The sequence below is a fragment of the Leopardus geoffroyi genome, chromosome B3 (genome assembly GCF_018350155.1).
Source record: "Leopardus geoffroyi isolate Oge1 chromosome B3, O.geoffroyi_Oge1_pat1.0, whole genome shotgun sequence".
Lineage (NCBI taxonomy): Eukaryota > Metazoa > Chordata > Mammalia > Carnivora > Felidae > Leopardus > Leopardus geoffroyi.
In genome coordinates, this window is record NC_059337.1 from 11,119,298 (window position 1) to 11,135,874 (window position 16,577).

Below are 16,577 nucleotides of genomic sequence, written 5' to 3' on the forward strand. Positions count from 1 at the left end.
TGGCTCAGGAAGACTGTGGGTTCTACACACTCTCACGTGCCCCCTCATGTAACAACCAGCCTACCACGACAGGCGTCTTCCAAGGACTTCCGTCCTTCCTGTGTTGTTCCTGGTCTTGACCACAGAGCCCAGTGATCAATTTCTATGGGGTGGTATACGAGAAGCAGACAGGTAAGAGGAAACAGGAGATTCCTTTGCTCTAATGCATTCTGAGATGCCAGGGAGGCATTCCTCAGTGCTGGTCATCGGCTGCAATGGGGAGACTCCAGACACCCCTCCGCCATGGTGCGTAACATCTACCTCGGGAGTTTGGCTCTGCCCCAGGGCCCTCAGACACACCAACACTGGTCACTGGTTGAATAGGTCTTGCTCTGTTATCAGATATTAAGCTTTCAGGAAGAGAGTTTCTAGACATTTCTATCTTTGCATTAATGACTCAGGCCAGCAATCAGTGGTTGGTGATTAGCATAAATTCTGAATATTTTTCCATAAGGCAAAGAGATTGTCTCCTTCTGCTATGAGCAAATGGAATAGTAAATTTTCTGGAGGTTTAACATTCCTGTAGGTTGAGATCTTGCCATCCCATTAAGTCCCCCAAAATAATGTTTTTTTCTTAAATTCATGCTAACTTAATAGAAGAGAGCTCTCGTGGTGATATGTTTGTGAAACTTTGGCTTTATAATCTAAGGCCATAAGATGAATCAGAAATGTGCAATGTAGGAAGTTGCACTACAAAAGGAACCCAGCTAACATATAGATTGGTCCAGCACCTTAAAGGAAGAAGGGGCTGGAGAGCTCACATTTAAGAGCCTGCTACCCACATGCCACATGCCAGAAGGCATGGTCCCAGGTAATGCACCCAGCAGCTTTACACCAGGTAAAGGTAAGTATCATTTTTTCCACTTTTACAGGTCAGGAAACTAAGGTTCCGTAAACCCAAGCCTCTTAAAGTCACACAGGGAGTTAGAAAAGCCACCAGGAGCCAGTGCCAGGTCGGTCTGACTCCAGAACCTGTGCTCTTTCCACTATACCAGCATGTAGCCACCAAAGTGAATATACAGACCTGCTTCTTAGAAAGCTTCAACAAGGCCAGCAGGACATCTCTGGGGGAGGAAATCCCACAGAAATCTAGACTTCATAGAGAAAATGAGCCAAGAGCTGGAGGTGAGAACCTCTGCAAAATTTGCCAATGGGCACGGGGATCTAAAATGAAAAGGGGAAAAAAAAAACTATTTTACTTTAATAATTAAACATTAGAAATCTTTAAACACACCCCTCCTTCCTTCTTCTACCTTAGCCACATCGGGGGAAGTGTCCCTGCCACTCACCATCCTCTACCTTATTTGTTCTGGGCACAAGAACCCAGCTCTCTTGCTTTTATACCACCCTCCCCAACTTCCTGGCCCCCAGGCTTCCAGCAAAACCCCAAGGCCACTTGACCCTCTCAAACACTGAGGAATCATGCTCCCAACCGCCCCCGAACACATGAGCTGCCTTCCATAAGCCAGCTTTCAGCTGCAAAACCCTGAGGACAAGAGTGACATTTCCACGCTGTCACCTTTTTGTAACACCGGGTCGGAGTCTTAAAGAGGACAAGTAAATGAGCAGGGATTTGTCCTGCTCCCACTGTGCTTATCATTGAACAGCAAAGGTGTGTGCTCTGCTCAATGAGACCTGCCCAGCTTATAAATCATCGCAGGGACTAGCTGGGTTTTTAATGCCTTTTAAGTGAAGCCACAGCATCTATTTTGGAAGTGTGGCATAGGCTTAAAAACTCTGCTCCAGTGAGGAGACTGTGTGACTCAGCGTGCGGTGAATCCTGTGGCTGAAAAGAAAACAGAACGTCCGGGATGCTGGAGGACAAAGCATGACATTATGACGCTAGAGGTATTCTCTGGCGCTCAGCCACATCTTCAGCAGAAGATTGCGGCGACATTTGGAGTCCCAGAACACAAGGCTTGTCACTGGTGATTTATAGGAGATGAGGACAAGTTAATGACTGGGATACATCTTATTCGTTCCCATAGAAGAAACAGCCAGTTGAGTGTTGGGATAGATAATAGATAAATACGCCTCTTAGAAAGATTTGGCCTTCACAAAGGCCTTTGGGCTTGGAATCCGGCTGCTTGGGTTACATGGAGTAAAACCCAGTATTTCATTGCATGACTTCTCTTGTCCATTCCACTGGAAAGCCCTGATGCTATTATATAAGCCTTTAAAATATATATATATATATATATAGGAAAACCAGAAAAGACCGATCTCTTTTTCCTCTTGGCTCTTCTTCCCTCCTCCCCTTTTAGGCACAGAGTACCAAGACATTGAGACTGAGAAAACCTGCCCTGAGTCACATTCACCTTCAGAAGACTCCTTTGTGAGAAGCTGAGGGCCTGGCCCTCCTCCTCCTCCTCCTCCAGAGAACAGCCCGCCATTATCCACAGACCTCGCAGGCCTGACTTAGCGTGCTCTGCCCTGCCCGAGAACCCAAGGGTCCCTGTGTGGATTATCTGGCCAGTATGTGGTCCTTTAAGGCCCCAAGCATAGGCCTGTGATGAGGACTAAGGAGGTGGCTGTGGTCAGGAGTCCTCTAAACCCTTGGAGTAGGGCATTTTTCCCAGGTCGCCAAAGAGTAATGTTGACTAAGTGTGCAAATTCCCTTTGGCCCATCCCTCCCTTGGCTCCTGTGGGGACGTCCTGCTGACACGCTTTAGAACCCCCTCCCCCCCTTCTTCAGGATGCTTCTCTGATGGAGGGCTCCAGCAGCTCTTCTGAAAAACCAGCCAAGGCTGGACTGCAATGAGGGGGTGGCAAAAATGACCCTGTTTCACAGAAGGGAGGGGAAAAAAAGCACATACTCAATAGATTTTGAGTGTGGTATTCTGTATTTTTGCAGCTTATATTTTCCAGATGAGCAGTTTAGAATACGTGATGTAAAGTACACACTGTACATTTGCTGAAAATTATATTAAAAGCACTATTTTAATTCTTTCTCTGTCTCATGCTGTAATCTCTAGTCTCTTTTTTTCTCTTGTGTTTTTGGGGTAGAATGATCTTGCAGCGGTTCTTTTGGAGTGTGTTTCTGGCTGTGTATGTTCTATATTTGTGGGCTTTGAGTTCAAAAGAGCATGAGCTTTGGAGCCAAAACAGTCCTGGCTTCGAATCCTTACCCCAGCACTTGGTAACTGGCGTGGCGTTGACCAAGTGAGCTGACTCCTCTGAGCCTGTTTTATCACTTTTACATTGGAATGTTGACATCTGCTTTATACGGTTGAGAGAAGATTTAAATGAGGTCACGTGCGAAGGCACGAAGCTCTAGCACAGAATGGTCACTTGATAAATGGTCATTATTCATGGCCACCCCAACCTCTGTTTGGAACAAGATGCTTCATGGTGCTGATATAGCTCCTACTCCTACGTTTTATGGGCCTGTGCTGTGGCTGTCTGGCTTTCCTTTCTGATTCTCCTACTGGGACAACTGGGAGGGAATGGCTTCCTCTCAGGATAAACCCACTGGTATTTGGTGGAGGCTCAGTGTACGAGCGACAGAATGAACAGCCTCAGACGCGTCAGCCTGTGAGGCTTTGACTTCAGTCCCTCTCCTCAGAGACAACAGCAGTATTTGCCTTCCCTCCTGTAGGGCCACACACCCTCCTATCAGCCTCACCCCGTGGATGGGGCCCCAGTTGTCTTCCCAGTCCTTGCCAGGACTCTTTGTAATTGGCTACTTTCTCCTCCACATCCTTAGTCCACTGGCTGGACTCCTGCCACATGTGGACAGGTTGGTCAGGTGATGCCAGCCACTGATGTGCTTTTTACATTCGTTACATTGCCAGCCAGACTGGAGCTCCAGAAGCTGGTGCTTGCATTTTGTCTTCTGGGTGAAAGATGTAGGCTGGCCCCATTCCTATTGGGCCAGCCCTGGTAACTTTTTTCATATCCCCTTCCAGCCTGGATCTTGCCCGCGACAGCCTCATTCTTTGAAGTTGAGCTCACTTGAAATCAAAGCTTGTCAAGCTAATGTTACTGGAAGATTGCCTCACCTCAGCCCTATGCTGTCTTTTCACTCAGGAGTCAGTGGCATCACAAGAGAGTATGCTTGAGCGAGTTACCTTATCTAAGGCCTGATTACCCAGCACACTGGTACCTTGAGGACTCTTTTTTAGCCTAGCCCTGCTATTTATGTGATTGTTTATGGTTTGCAAAGCAACATGATTTATTCTCTCCAGCATAAAGATCCCAAGAAAATGCAATTTTAACATTCTCCTTCCTGACGAGGAAAGATGCTGAAGCAGCTCAAAAATGCGTCAGTGGATCCTCCCGGGAACGGGGCTTCATTTACACTGGAAATTCAGGAGGCAGAAGGAAGAAAGGAAGGTCTATTGCTTATGGTATTCCTGCTCTCAGTCCAAAATTTCACATTTGTGTTTCATCTATGCCCCAATTTCTTTTCTCTTGATGCCTTTCTTCCCATAAATGTGGTCAATTTATGGAAAGCTTACTCTCCATCCATTTTATCTTAACTTCGCAAAGATCTATTATTTCTGATTTGGAGTCAAGAGACTCATCCTTCAATACTTGAACAGGTCCATAAGACATCTGGTCATACAGGTTGCTCAGCCAACTCAGGGAGAATGGGCAGCTTCAACTCACATCCAGCTGTCAGCAATGTCCTCTCAGCCACCATGGCCAAAAGGGGCTTTGAACCACATATACCTGTCATCCATCTTGATCCACATTTGAAAATCCAACTTTACCCTTTTCTCAGTCTTTGTGAAAGGGCTGGTTAGGCATCCAAGCATTTGGCTCAATCAAAATAAAAACAAGATGTTTCTATGCCCTCAAATATGGACTCAAAACTACTAGTACACCCACTTTGCAAAGAACCTGTCATCTTTTTTTCTTTGTTTTCTTTTTAGGCTTTCCTACTTCAGGAACTACTGCTATAGAACTATTTCCATAACTCTGCAGAGAAATGTCTATAGTTAACACATAGGGCAGAAACTAACTTTTGCTTTCAAGAACGTACTTTTAAAAGTATAAGCTTGGAGCCCCGCATCAGGCTCTGCACTGACACCATGGAGCCTGCTTGGGATTCTCTCTCTTCCTCTCTCTCTGCCCCAACCCCTGCTCACTTGCACTCTCTCAAAATAAACTTTATTAAAAAATAAAAACAATTTTTTAAAAAAAGTCTAAGTTTCCTGAGTTTCAATGTTCCCAGGTATGAAATGCACAAACTTGCATTTATTGGATCCCCAAAGGAAAGCTTTTCAGATCTTCAAGAGTGTTTCAATGGGCAATCCTACCTCTCTGTTCCTCATAAGGGTATTAAGCTGGGGAGGGGGGGAGGTGGATAAAGAAAGAGCACAAAGGCAGAGTGACAAATGCATGAGTTGTTTCACCTGCAAAATAGGAAACAGCCCATGGGACTCAAACTTGCCATGACAGAAGCCATGCAAAGGAGACATTTGTCTATGATGTTCCTCTCCATCACCTGTCACTGAGAACTTTGCCACAACCCACAGGGGCATTTGAAATGTCTTTCCAATGCAATGAAAGTGAAAAGCCTCTGTCCTCAGGCTTTATGCCCAATGTAGCAATGGGATCCTTTCTTTCTCCAGATTCTTAACTCACCCCCAGGCCTAGCCTTGCATTTCTTCAAGGAATTATATATTGAGCCAACTATATTTTCATGGTAAAATTAGTGCTTAATATAAAGTTAGAAAAAAAAAAAAGGCGCCCAAAGAAAATGGCCATTACTTCAATTGTTGCTAAAATAATCATGGTCTATATCTTTAAGTTTTTGCAAATGATTAGACATTACAATGCCATGTGAGTAAAGGAGACATATCTATCTTGAACAGGACATTGGAGATAAGACTTTATTTAAATGTCAACTCTCCCTGTGAATGTGACAACTTGAAGAAGCACAGTATTGTCAACCATTTCTTCAGGTGGTATCAGCAGATCAATCCCCCAAATATCAGAGGCAGCTACTGAGGAGCTGAGCTACAGGACTCAGACCCATGCTGGGGTGACAACAGGACTAACAAATACTTGGTGGTCCTCACTCTGACTAGGTCCCACCCTCTACTTTATGGCATCCTATGCTCCCTGGGAACCTGAGCACTGGGGAAGATGGTGAGTGGTGCCTCCATGCTTTCTATATTTCAAACTGAAATAGTAGGCTCCCCATAGCTGGGAGCAGTAGGGGGACAGGATGGCTTTATGTAAGAGCAGCTAGCAAGTTTACATGTCAGCTCCACTGTTCACTAGCCTTGCCAGGCTCCAAGTCATGTCGCCACTCTGACCCTGTCTTTATGTAGCTCAAAGATGGGAAGGTTTCAGCCTGCTTGGCAGAGTCATCAGAATTCCGTGTATGTACAGCCTAGAATCAGTCCCCATGGGATTCAAGAAGTATTGAGTTTCATTGAGAGGCCTCATCCTTGGCCACATAAATACAAACCAGCTTCTATTTACCAATATTTTCTACTACTTTGTTTTTTGGAAACCCTCTTCTCCACTGGGTAGCTGGTCCCTTAATGACCTCTCAGTCAATTCCTTAATTTTTGAGTCATTTTTAGTTATTAAAACAGCATCACTTCTAGATCTGTCTCCTCAGGCAAGGGAAACAAAAGAAAAATAAACTATTGGGTCTACACCAAAATAAAAAGCTTCTTCATAGCAAAGGAAACCATCAACAAAATGAAAAGGCAACTGAACGGGAGAAGATATTTGCAAAGGATGTATCCAATGAAAGGTTGATATCCAAAATTATAAAAATCTCATAAAATTTCACACCAAAATAATAAATAATAATCCAATTAAAAAAGTGCAGAGGACTTGAATACACATTTCCCCAATACGACATACAGATGGCCAGCAGACACATGAAAAAAAATGCTCAACATCAATCATCAGGGAAATACAAATCAAAACCACAATGTGATATCACCTCACACCTGTCATAATGGTTAGTATTAAAAAGATAAGAAATAGCAAGTATTGGCATCAAGTGAGGACGTGGAGAAAAAGGAACACCCACACACTATTTTGGGGAATGTAAATTGTTACAACCACTGTGAAAAACAGTATGGGGCTTCCTCAAAAAATTGAAAATAGAAATACCGTACAATCCAGTAATTCCACTGACTACTGGGTACTTACTCCCCCCCCCAAAAAAAACCCAAAAACACAAATTTGAAAAGATATATGTACCCCTGTGTGTATTGCAGCAATCACGATAGCCAAAACATGAAAGTAATCTAAGTGTCCATTGATAGAAGAATAGATATAGATATGGTGTGTGTGTGTGTGTGTGTGTGTGTGTGCGCGTGTGTGTGGTGGAATATTACTTGACCATAAAAAGAATGAGATCTTGTCATTTGCAACAACATGGATGAAACTAGAAGGTATTATTCTAAGTGAAATAAGTCAGATAAAGACAAATACCATACGATTTCACTTATATGCAGAATCTAAAAAAATAAAACAAATAGACCAAAACAAAGCAGAAACAGACCCATAAATACAGACAACTGGAGGTTGCCAGAGGGGATGGGCAAAAAAGATGAAGTGGGAAGGCCAAGCTTCCAGTTATGGAAAGAATAGGTCACTGAAATGAGAGTTACAAGGTATGGAGTATAGTCAATGATAGTGTAATAGTGTTCTATGGTGACAGAGGGTAGCTACACTTGTGGTGAGTACAGCATAAGACATCTTTATGGAATCACTATGTTGTACACCTGAAACTAATGTAACATTGGTTGTGAACTGTACTTCAGGTTTTTGTTTTGTTTTTAAAGCAGCTTTGCTATACTTGAGAACTCCAGGCACACATGCTGTTCAAGCCTTCCCCAATAAGAACAGGCCTAGGGACCTGTAGCTCTGGGGACATGGAGGGAAGGGAGTTTGGTGTGATGTCTCGCTCCACCTTCCTCTTCTCTGCCCAAACCCACCTCCAGACCAAGGTGTGGAAGTAAAGAGAGAATCCCAGTTTGCTTCCTGGACTATGGACTCCAGCCCATGGCTAACCTTGCTGACTGAGCCCCTTCTATGAAGTGCTGGTGTAGAAGCAGCATGCCCCAGAGTAAGCCAAGCTAAAGAAGGATTGCTTCCAAGAAGCTCCCCTGGGCTCTGGAGCTCCATTTGGAGAAGCAGCTCTAATTTCAGGCAGACTTTCAGTTGCCACCCATGGCCTTCGTTCCCTTGCAGAAAGCACCTGTTTGCCCTACACTGGGTTAGTCCCTGGGAAACCTGCTATACCTCCAGCCTCACCTTTCCTCCTAGCCTGGGTTCTGGGTGTTAGGTAGGAGCCAAGCCATTATCTCCATCTCCCCAGCTGTCTCTGATAGTGCACCCAGTGTACAAGATGTTAGCCTCCCCCGCTTAATACAATCCTGGACTTTGGTGATCCCATTCCCTCAATTTTGAGGCAGAAAACCAGTCAATGCCTTTCTTCATAAACATCACTTGTCCCCCTAAAAGGTGTCCCCTCACCCCCTGTTCAGGCCTGTGTGTGTGATGGCAGGGGCACAGACAAGATATGGGGAAGGAGAGGAGATAGCAGGAACAGCTTTTCTTAAGAGGGAAAACCCCCCAACGTTTCCCCTGGCCTGCCCCCCACCACCACCTTATGCTACCATTATCAAAAGAGGAAGGCCAGCTACCAGGTGGCCCTGATGATAGATGACACTCCCTCCAGAGAGGCCTCCAATTTTTCATAATGAACATCCATCTTTCCCTAAGCGCTCAGCACTTTCTAGCCTTCAGGTAGTTAATTATTTGTAGATTTCACACTTAATGAAAGAGTATTGATCCAGGGCCCGGTGTGGAGCCCTGTGCCCTAGGAGGCCCTGTGGCGAGGTCCAAGGAAGCACTGTACTCAATAAATTCGCAATTTAGATGGAGGAAAAACAAGCCTCCATATAGTAGGAGGACCTATATGACACAAGTATACATCAAGGCACTGTTGTTGAGAAAGAGACGCCATGATGGGAATTCAGAGAGGACAGAATCCCTAAGGATCAGAGCAGCCAGATGAAGCATTCCCAAGGAGGTGGCGTGTGCAAAGGCCTCAAAGGAAAATGTTCTCACTTAGGCTTCAGGTGTGATGCTTCACTCTGTCCATTAGAATGGGTTTCTGGAAAGAGGCATGAAGTAGTTGCAGAGGTAAAATCTCTACAAACAGACACGAGGATAACCATAACAACACACCAAGCACTAGGCTAAATTCTTTACAAATGCCGCCTCCTTATCTCAGCCTTGTAAACGCTCTGTGAAATAAACCTTTCATTTCTGTCCTGTTGATCTCAGTTTGAATCTTGGTTTCTCTACTTGCCATCTATGCAGCTACGGTTTTCTTGTTAATAAGGTGAAGGTAATCATGTCCACTTTGTAGGAATACCATGAGAATTCTGTGGAATGATGTATATAAGGCACTTAGTACTATGCCTAGTACCCAGAAAATGTCTAAGAAAATTAAGGGTTCTTCCTCCATTTTTAGTACATAGGAAATCTGTTCCCTTGTGTTGCCAGGTATCCAACCGAGGTTGAAATTTCTAACAGGACTAACTTGCATGGGTAAATAATTATAACAGCAATTATCTCCCTGAGGACCATTATTTGCCATCACCATTTGTACCCACTGAAATTACATGCATTAGAAGCAGAGTCTCCCATTGGCAGATAAACGTAATTAAATTGGAAGAATGACATCAATGCCTGATTGGATTAATAAAAGAAATTTATTCCCCAGAGGTATTTCAGAAATGCTTCTCCAGGCTGGATCATATTTTTTTTTAAAAGCTTGTACTCTGAATTCAAATTATGTATTAATTTCTTTCCCAAATCAGCATACATTCAACCCTTATAAACACGAGGTACCTCTGAGAAGCTAGGACTCTGATGGTTTTATAAACCACACACACTGACACCAATCGTCCCGATCTTTCTGTAAAATAGATCTATGAATGACAGCATTTTGTGATAAAGTCAATTCAGCAGAAATTTCAACTGGATGACGTGTTTCTTGGGTTGAGAATTTTATTTTTATTTATTTTTTTAAATTTTTTTTAACATTTTATTTATTTTTGAGACAGAGAGAGACAGAGCATGAACAGGGGAGGGGTAGAGAGAGATGGAGACACAGAATCGGAAGCAGGGCTCCAGGCTCTGAGCCATCAGCCCAGAGCCTGACGCGGGGCCCGAACTCACGGACCGCAAGATCGTGACCTGAGCTGAAGTCAGACGCTCAACCGACTGAGCCACCCAGGCGCCCCAAGAGAATTTTAAATAATGGGCAGGTGCTCCTGGGTGGCTCAGTCAGTTGAGCATCCGACTCCTGATTTTGGCCCAGGTCATGATCCCAGGGTCGTGGGATTGAGCCCCGCATCAGGCTCTGCACTGAGTATGGAACCTAATTACGATTCTCTCTCTCTGCCCCTCTCCTCTGCTCATGCTCTCTCAAAAAAAAAAAAAAAAAAAAAAAAGTGCAAAGGATAGAATATAATGTGGTCACTTCACAAATTTAAATGATTTTTTTGTCCTTAACTCTCCAAGTATCTAATGGCCATATGCAGATCTGGATCAAAATAACTTTAAAAATTGAGTTTACAAGTGATTTCATTCTTATGAATTCCACTAGTAATGATAGTTGGGCCCAAATTCATGGACCACGACAAAGGAATTTTCCTCTTCCTTGTGTACACATCCAATACTCGGATTGTTCCTATAGTTATGAACACAGGTGTACATTTTCATTTCTAAATCTTTGCCTAATGTTTATCACTCCAAAAGTCTCAATTGGTATCTGTTAAATGAATTTATATACAGCTCATCATTTATGAATTTGGGTGGCAATCTACATTGGTGTTCCTCTTAGGTACTTGAAATATGTCTGTAAAGTAGAGATAAGAAAGGCATAAAACTTGATTTTACCACTGGAAAAAATCCAGAAGAGGAAAAGTGTCTTTCCCAGTAATCACAGAGGAAAATAAAACCATCTGGTTATTGAGTTATGAGATGGTTGTCAGAGAAGGTCACAAGGTTTTACTGGTCTGGAAGAGCAATTCAATCGCTTTTACATTTCCATACACGAAAAAGAAATTTTCATACAAAACTATTGCCGAAGTAAAAATGGGCACATCTAATATCTTACTGCACACCTGAAAATGTCCTGAGTCTACACTATAGTTAACTTTGAGAAGTGAAATGTATCATCAGACAAAACCATCAGACCAATGTACCACTGAATGTACCATCAGACCAAACCAAATTCATTAATTATCTAACCTGATAAGACTAAAGGTGAGGTGCAACCACATTGATACTATCCTCAACTCTTTTGAAAACCATGTAATGATCTTTCTAAATATTTACCAGAAACTGAAGCTTTTGGAATTATAAAGATTCTTGTATTGTCATTTTTATTTCTTTTTTTTCCCCCAACATAAGGTCATCTTTTCTAGAGACTAATGCGAACGGATGGCTCATCTTGATGATTAAATCATCAGTAGTTACATGTTATATAAGTTAGTAATGGAGGGTGTTGATATCACCACTTCTCTACCTGTGTAGGCTCAGATTTATGGTCATCCTTTATTGATAAAAATCTGCACATTCTATCTGGAGTATAGTGGGTATAGAGACATAGTTCTGTTCCTTGAATGCTGATGCATACCTCTTAGCTTTCAAATTTCTAAAAGAGAAAAATGCAAAATGATAGCTAAAGAAAAGGCTTTACTCAACCCAGTTCATTTACAGAGGTTTCATTACTTCATACTTAATAATAACCACAATAATTATACTGACTTCTTTATGAGATCAGCATTAATAACCTACAAAAATGCTTAACAGAAAGGTGCACTATCATAAAAAAAAAAGAACCTGTGAAACCATTTTCAAAGACAAAAGTAGTAACTCAAAAAATAAAAAGCATTGCCATATGCCAAGACTGGATGGATCAATACTTGGAAAATGTAACTTCTCCCTAAATAATTTCAATGCAATCCCCAAGAAAATATGAACAGGAGTTTCTATGGAAATTGACAAATTGATTGCAAAATTCAAATGGAAGTGCTCAAGAACAGCGATAATTCTGAAAATAAAAAGAACAACACATGAACAGTAGCCTTCTCAGAAACCAACATGTTAAAAAAAAAAGCTCTAGTATTTGAAAAGGTGTGGCATTTACACAGACCAGATAAATAGATCAAAGGCTCAGGATAGCATTCATAAACAGACACTTATATGAGAGAGACATAGAATATATTAAAAGAAAGAATTTCAAGTTATTGGGAAAACATGGGACTATTCAAATAATGATTTGGGGAGAGAATTTGGAAACAAATTTAACTCATTGCCTCTCACCAATGAAAAATAAAATCCAACATAGCTTACAGAGCTAAAAATCTTTCAAAACTGTAAAGGATTTAGGGGAAACAGGATAACGCATTTATGGTTTGGGGATTTTCTAAAAAGATCCAAAATTTAAAAATCAATAAAAGGATATATCTATTTCAGAATTAAAATATCTTGGAAGAATGAATATTGTTAATATGTCCATACTATCCAAAGTAATTTACAGATTCAATGTAATCCTTATCAAAATACCAATAACATTTTTTTACAGAGCTACAACAAATAACTCTAAAATTTGTATAGAACCACAAAAACCCCAAATAACAAAGCAATCTTGTGGAAGAACAAAGCTGGAGGTTTCACAATCCCAGATTTCAAGATCTACTACAAAGCTGTAGTAATCAAAACAGTATGGCCCTGGCATAAAAATAGACATATAGATCAATAGAATAGAAACCCAGAAATAAACCCATATTTATATGTTCAATTAATCTATGACAAAGAAAGAAAGAAAGAAAGAAAGAAAGAAAGAAAGAAAGAGAAAGAATATACAATGGGGAAAAAATAGTGTCTTCAATACACGACGCTGGGAAACTGGACAGCTCCATGCAAAAGAATGGACTGGACCACTTTCTTACACCACACACAAAAATAAACTCAAAATGAGTTTAAGACCTAGGATAAAAATCCTAGAAGAGAACATAGGCAGTAATCTCTTTGACATTGGCCTTGGCAACATTTTTGTAGATCTGTTTCCTCAGGCAAGGGAAACAAAAGCAAAAATAAACTATTGGGACCACACCAAAATAAAAGGCTTTTGCACAGTGAAGGAAATCATCAACAAACAAAAAGGCAACCTACTGAAGGGAGAAGATATTTGCAAATGATATATCTAATAAGGAGTTAATATCATATCTGAAATATGTAAAGAACTTATACAACTCAACACCAAAAAAGTATGATCCAGAAGTTACATTTCTCTACACCTACCCTAAATAAAGGGGTGGAGTCAGAGGAAGGAGATACCATGGCATGATAGGATGTGGGTCTTCAGAATCCTGGGTGATTAGTAATGGAGTTCTTAGCCACCCCCTAATCCTTCTCCATCATGACATGCATGTAGAGCATGGTTGGGTGTACAGCTTCATTCCCTTTTCCTGACATCCCCATTAAAATCCCACTGCCTCCGTTGGTTTAAATTCTACCCATCCTTCAACATCAAGCACAAATATTGTATAGAGCCAGAGTACTCTCTAGGTTTAGCTCATTAAACTTGGCTTTTTGCCAAATACTCAATACCTTTTTCACATAATAATTCCCATGTGATGTCTTACCCATCCCAGATATTCCCAGAATGATCGTGGTAAAGCATCCTTCAAACTCAGGCTTGCCCCTCTACTGGAGTCTCACAGGCAGAAGCTGGGCTAGAGGAATTTTAATGTACCAAAAAGCTCAATGGTGAGTCAGTGGAGATGTCACTGATCCATATCCCCCCCTGCTACTCTTTCACCAAAGATGATAGTTTCCCACTAGATCCCACAATCTTTTGCTTTCCCAGCACTTACACTCACTGTATTAATTATGTTTAGTTCATGTTATGTTTCTTGTATTGAGATATATTATGTACAGGCAATATCTGTGTCTTGTTTAGCTCTAACGGTGCTTAAGATAACACCTATACATACAAAATTGCATTAAGTATTTTTTAAAGATTTTTTAAATGTTTGTTTATTTTTGAGAAAGAGAGAGAGAGAGAGAGAGAGAGAGAGAGAGAGAGAGAGAGAGAGAATCCAAAGCAGGTTCCAGGCTCTTAACTGTCAGCACAGAGCCCGACCCAGGGCTTGAAACCATGAACTGCAAAATCATGAACTCAGCCAAAGTCAGACGCTTAACCAACTGAGCTACTCAGGCATGCTAAATATTTTTAATGCACTCAGTGTATTTCCTGTCCAGTAGCCTAAAAAGGTAGAAAACATTGCCAGGGGGAAGGTCTGATGCCCAGAGTCATTCTAACCACATACATCTTCCATGAGTGACCAAATGTCTCTTAAGATTACATGAAGAAAATCAGAACCGAAAATATCTGGTCATTTCCCATCTCCCTTTAGCCTAAATTCAATCAATCACTCTGGACTGATAATTCTTTGTGCCTGGACAGGACTTTAGAGTTCCCACAGGTTTTCTATAGTCAATGTGATCTTTCTTGATTCTCCAACAACACAAAGAAATAACTGGAACTTCAGGGGTTAAGTGATTTACCCAAGGCTACCTGGCTAGTAAGTGACAGAGCTGGAATTAAGAGCCTAATATCCCTTCCTCCAGGACTTGAGTGTTTTTCCTTCCACCATACTACTTCTGTCTTTGCAGGGAAATTGAGAGTCTATTCCTGATCTGAGGTACAGGTGAATATGGGACAGGATCAGTACCCAACCACAGCCTGGGGATACCAAGATTTCATCTTCAGGTAGGTTGGATTACATGGATCCAGGGAGTCATATGCAATTTCATAGACCTTGTAGTAATGGTGGACAGTGTATCATTTCTCAGTCCATCCTTCTAAGAGACAACTGATTTGTCCATTCGGCTAGAGTGGAGCACTTATGCCAGGGGGCAGGCAGGATCTGGGATATGTTTGAGGTTATCAGTCTTCTCTGAGTTCTAGAATGCAAGCCCTTTTCCCAATGTCTACATTCTTCCAAGACACTGAGTATAGCCTGGATTATTTATGAGTTCCCTCTGAATCTATCTAGTGCAAACTCTGCAGAATGGGCCACTCTTCTAGAAGAGTGAAATCAGCAGTCTTTTCTCCCTTTTCTCTCTGCTAAGGCCCATTTAAGGAAATGAGGTCAACTCACCTTGAGCACTTAGAGCCTGAGAAACTACCCCCGTCTCCTCCAGAAGTCCCACTGGATGTTGGCCAGCATGAAAATGCTGAGGTCATGTCACCTTAGGTTAGGCAGACTGGGGATACTATACCCTAAGCCCAATGAATGTTCAACTCTCATGGGAAAAAGTTTGGGATTACTTCTCCAAAAGACCCTCAAGGCAGACCCCCGGGATTTCTTCTGAATGCATTCGCTCCAGGCATGTGAAACCACAGCCTCACTTGAGATATCCCAGCAACCACCAGGGTAACCCAGGTGCAGCCTGAGATATGAGGCAGTTTTCACAAATTAAGCAGGACATTTCTCATTATACCAGATGGCAAGATCAAATGACCTGCAGTGCGGGAAGCCACTGCTGTTTTCCCTCCTTACTGTTCTACCCTAAAAATGCAGATTATCCCAGAGAGCAGCTGAGAAATAAAAATAGCAGCTATTATTTATTGAGGCCCAATTATGTGGCAGCCACTGCCCTAAGGTGTTTTAAATTTATCCACACAATCAATTTTATAAGGTAGGTACAATTATCTCATTTTTCACAAAAGGTAAGAAGTCCTCAAAGTTCCTGTTAAGAATAGGGGGAGCTGGAATCCAAGTCCCAACCTCAGTGACTTCTGTCTCCACTAGAGGGCGCTGGCCTCTGTTTTTCTAGTCTTGGAAGAATGCCATCAGTTGATGGTTTTGATGGGAATGGTGGATTCTGGGGATCAAGAAACTCTTTAGGCTCTGAGTGGAAAGCCTTCTATCCCAATTTGGGACAACCAGCCCTTGGGAGGGTTCAGTAACAATATCCACACAAGCCACCATGTTGCACTCTCTGTGGGCTCTGTTAGGCATAGATCCCTTGTTAGTCTTGAGATGTTCATGTAATAAAGTGATTCAGATTTCACAGAGATTGTGACATTGGAGACAGCTTCAGGAAGAGCAAGCAAACCCCTTGGTTGACTGCCCACTCTGAGACTTCATGACACTGGCTTTCTCAGGCTGAGTAGCAAAGTGTCAGAAATGGTGATAGTGGTAAAACACCCTGGGCAGTAGGAAGTATTAGCAAACAAACAAACAAACACAAAAACCCACCACTGATTGAACATGGCCACATCCAGGGAAATACCAGCTCAGAGATAAGTGACAGAATTCTCTGGACTCTGTCTGCATGTGTGTGTGTATATGTCTGTCTGTCAGGGGGGTGGGAAGGAGGAAGTGGTCAGTGGTAATTGGCTTAGCAGGAATAGTGGCAACATCCATAGCTCTGATCAATAGAGCTTCCAGCTATGATGGAAATGCTCTATATTGCACTGTTCAGTATGGGAGCCACTAACCACACATGGCTTTTGAGTA

General features: G+C 42.1%; 1 protein-coding gene across 1 annotated transcript in view; it reads left to right on the plus strand.

The window, feature by feature from the left end:
- Nucleotides 1–2,988, plus strand: part of SLCO3A1 (solute carrier organic anion transporter family member 3A1) — a 311,350-nt gene extending 308,362 nt beyond the window's left edge. Inside the window, exon 11 of the mRNA XM_045448726.1 lies at nucleotides 2,304–2,988. Within this exon, the coding sequence (XP_045304682.1) occupies nucleotides 2,304–2,386 (83 nt within the window). The 3' untranslated portion in view covers nucleotides 2,387–2,988. The remainder of the gene's footprint in view (nucleotides 1–2,303) is intronic.
- Nucleotides 2,989–16,577: the final 13,589 nt, after the last annotated feature.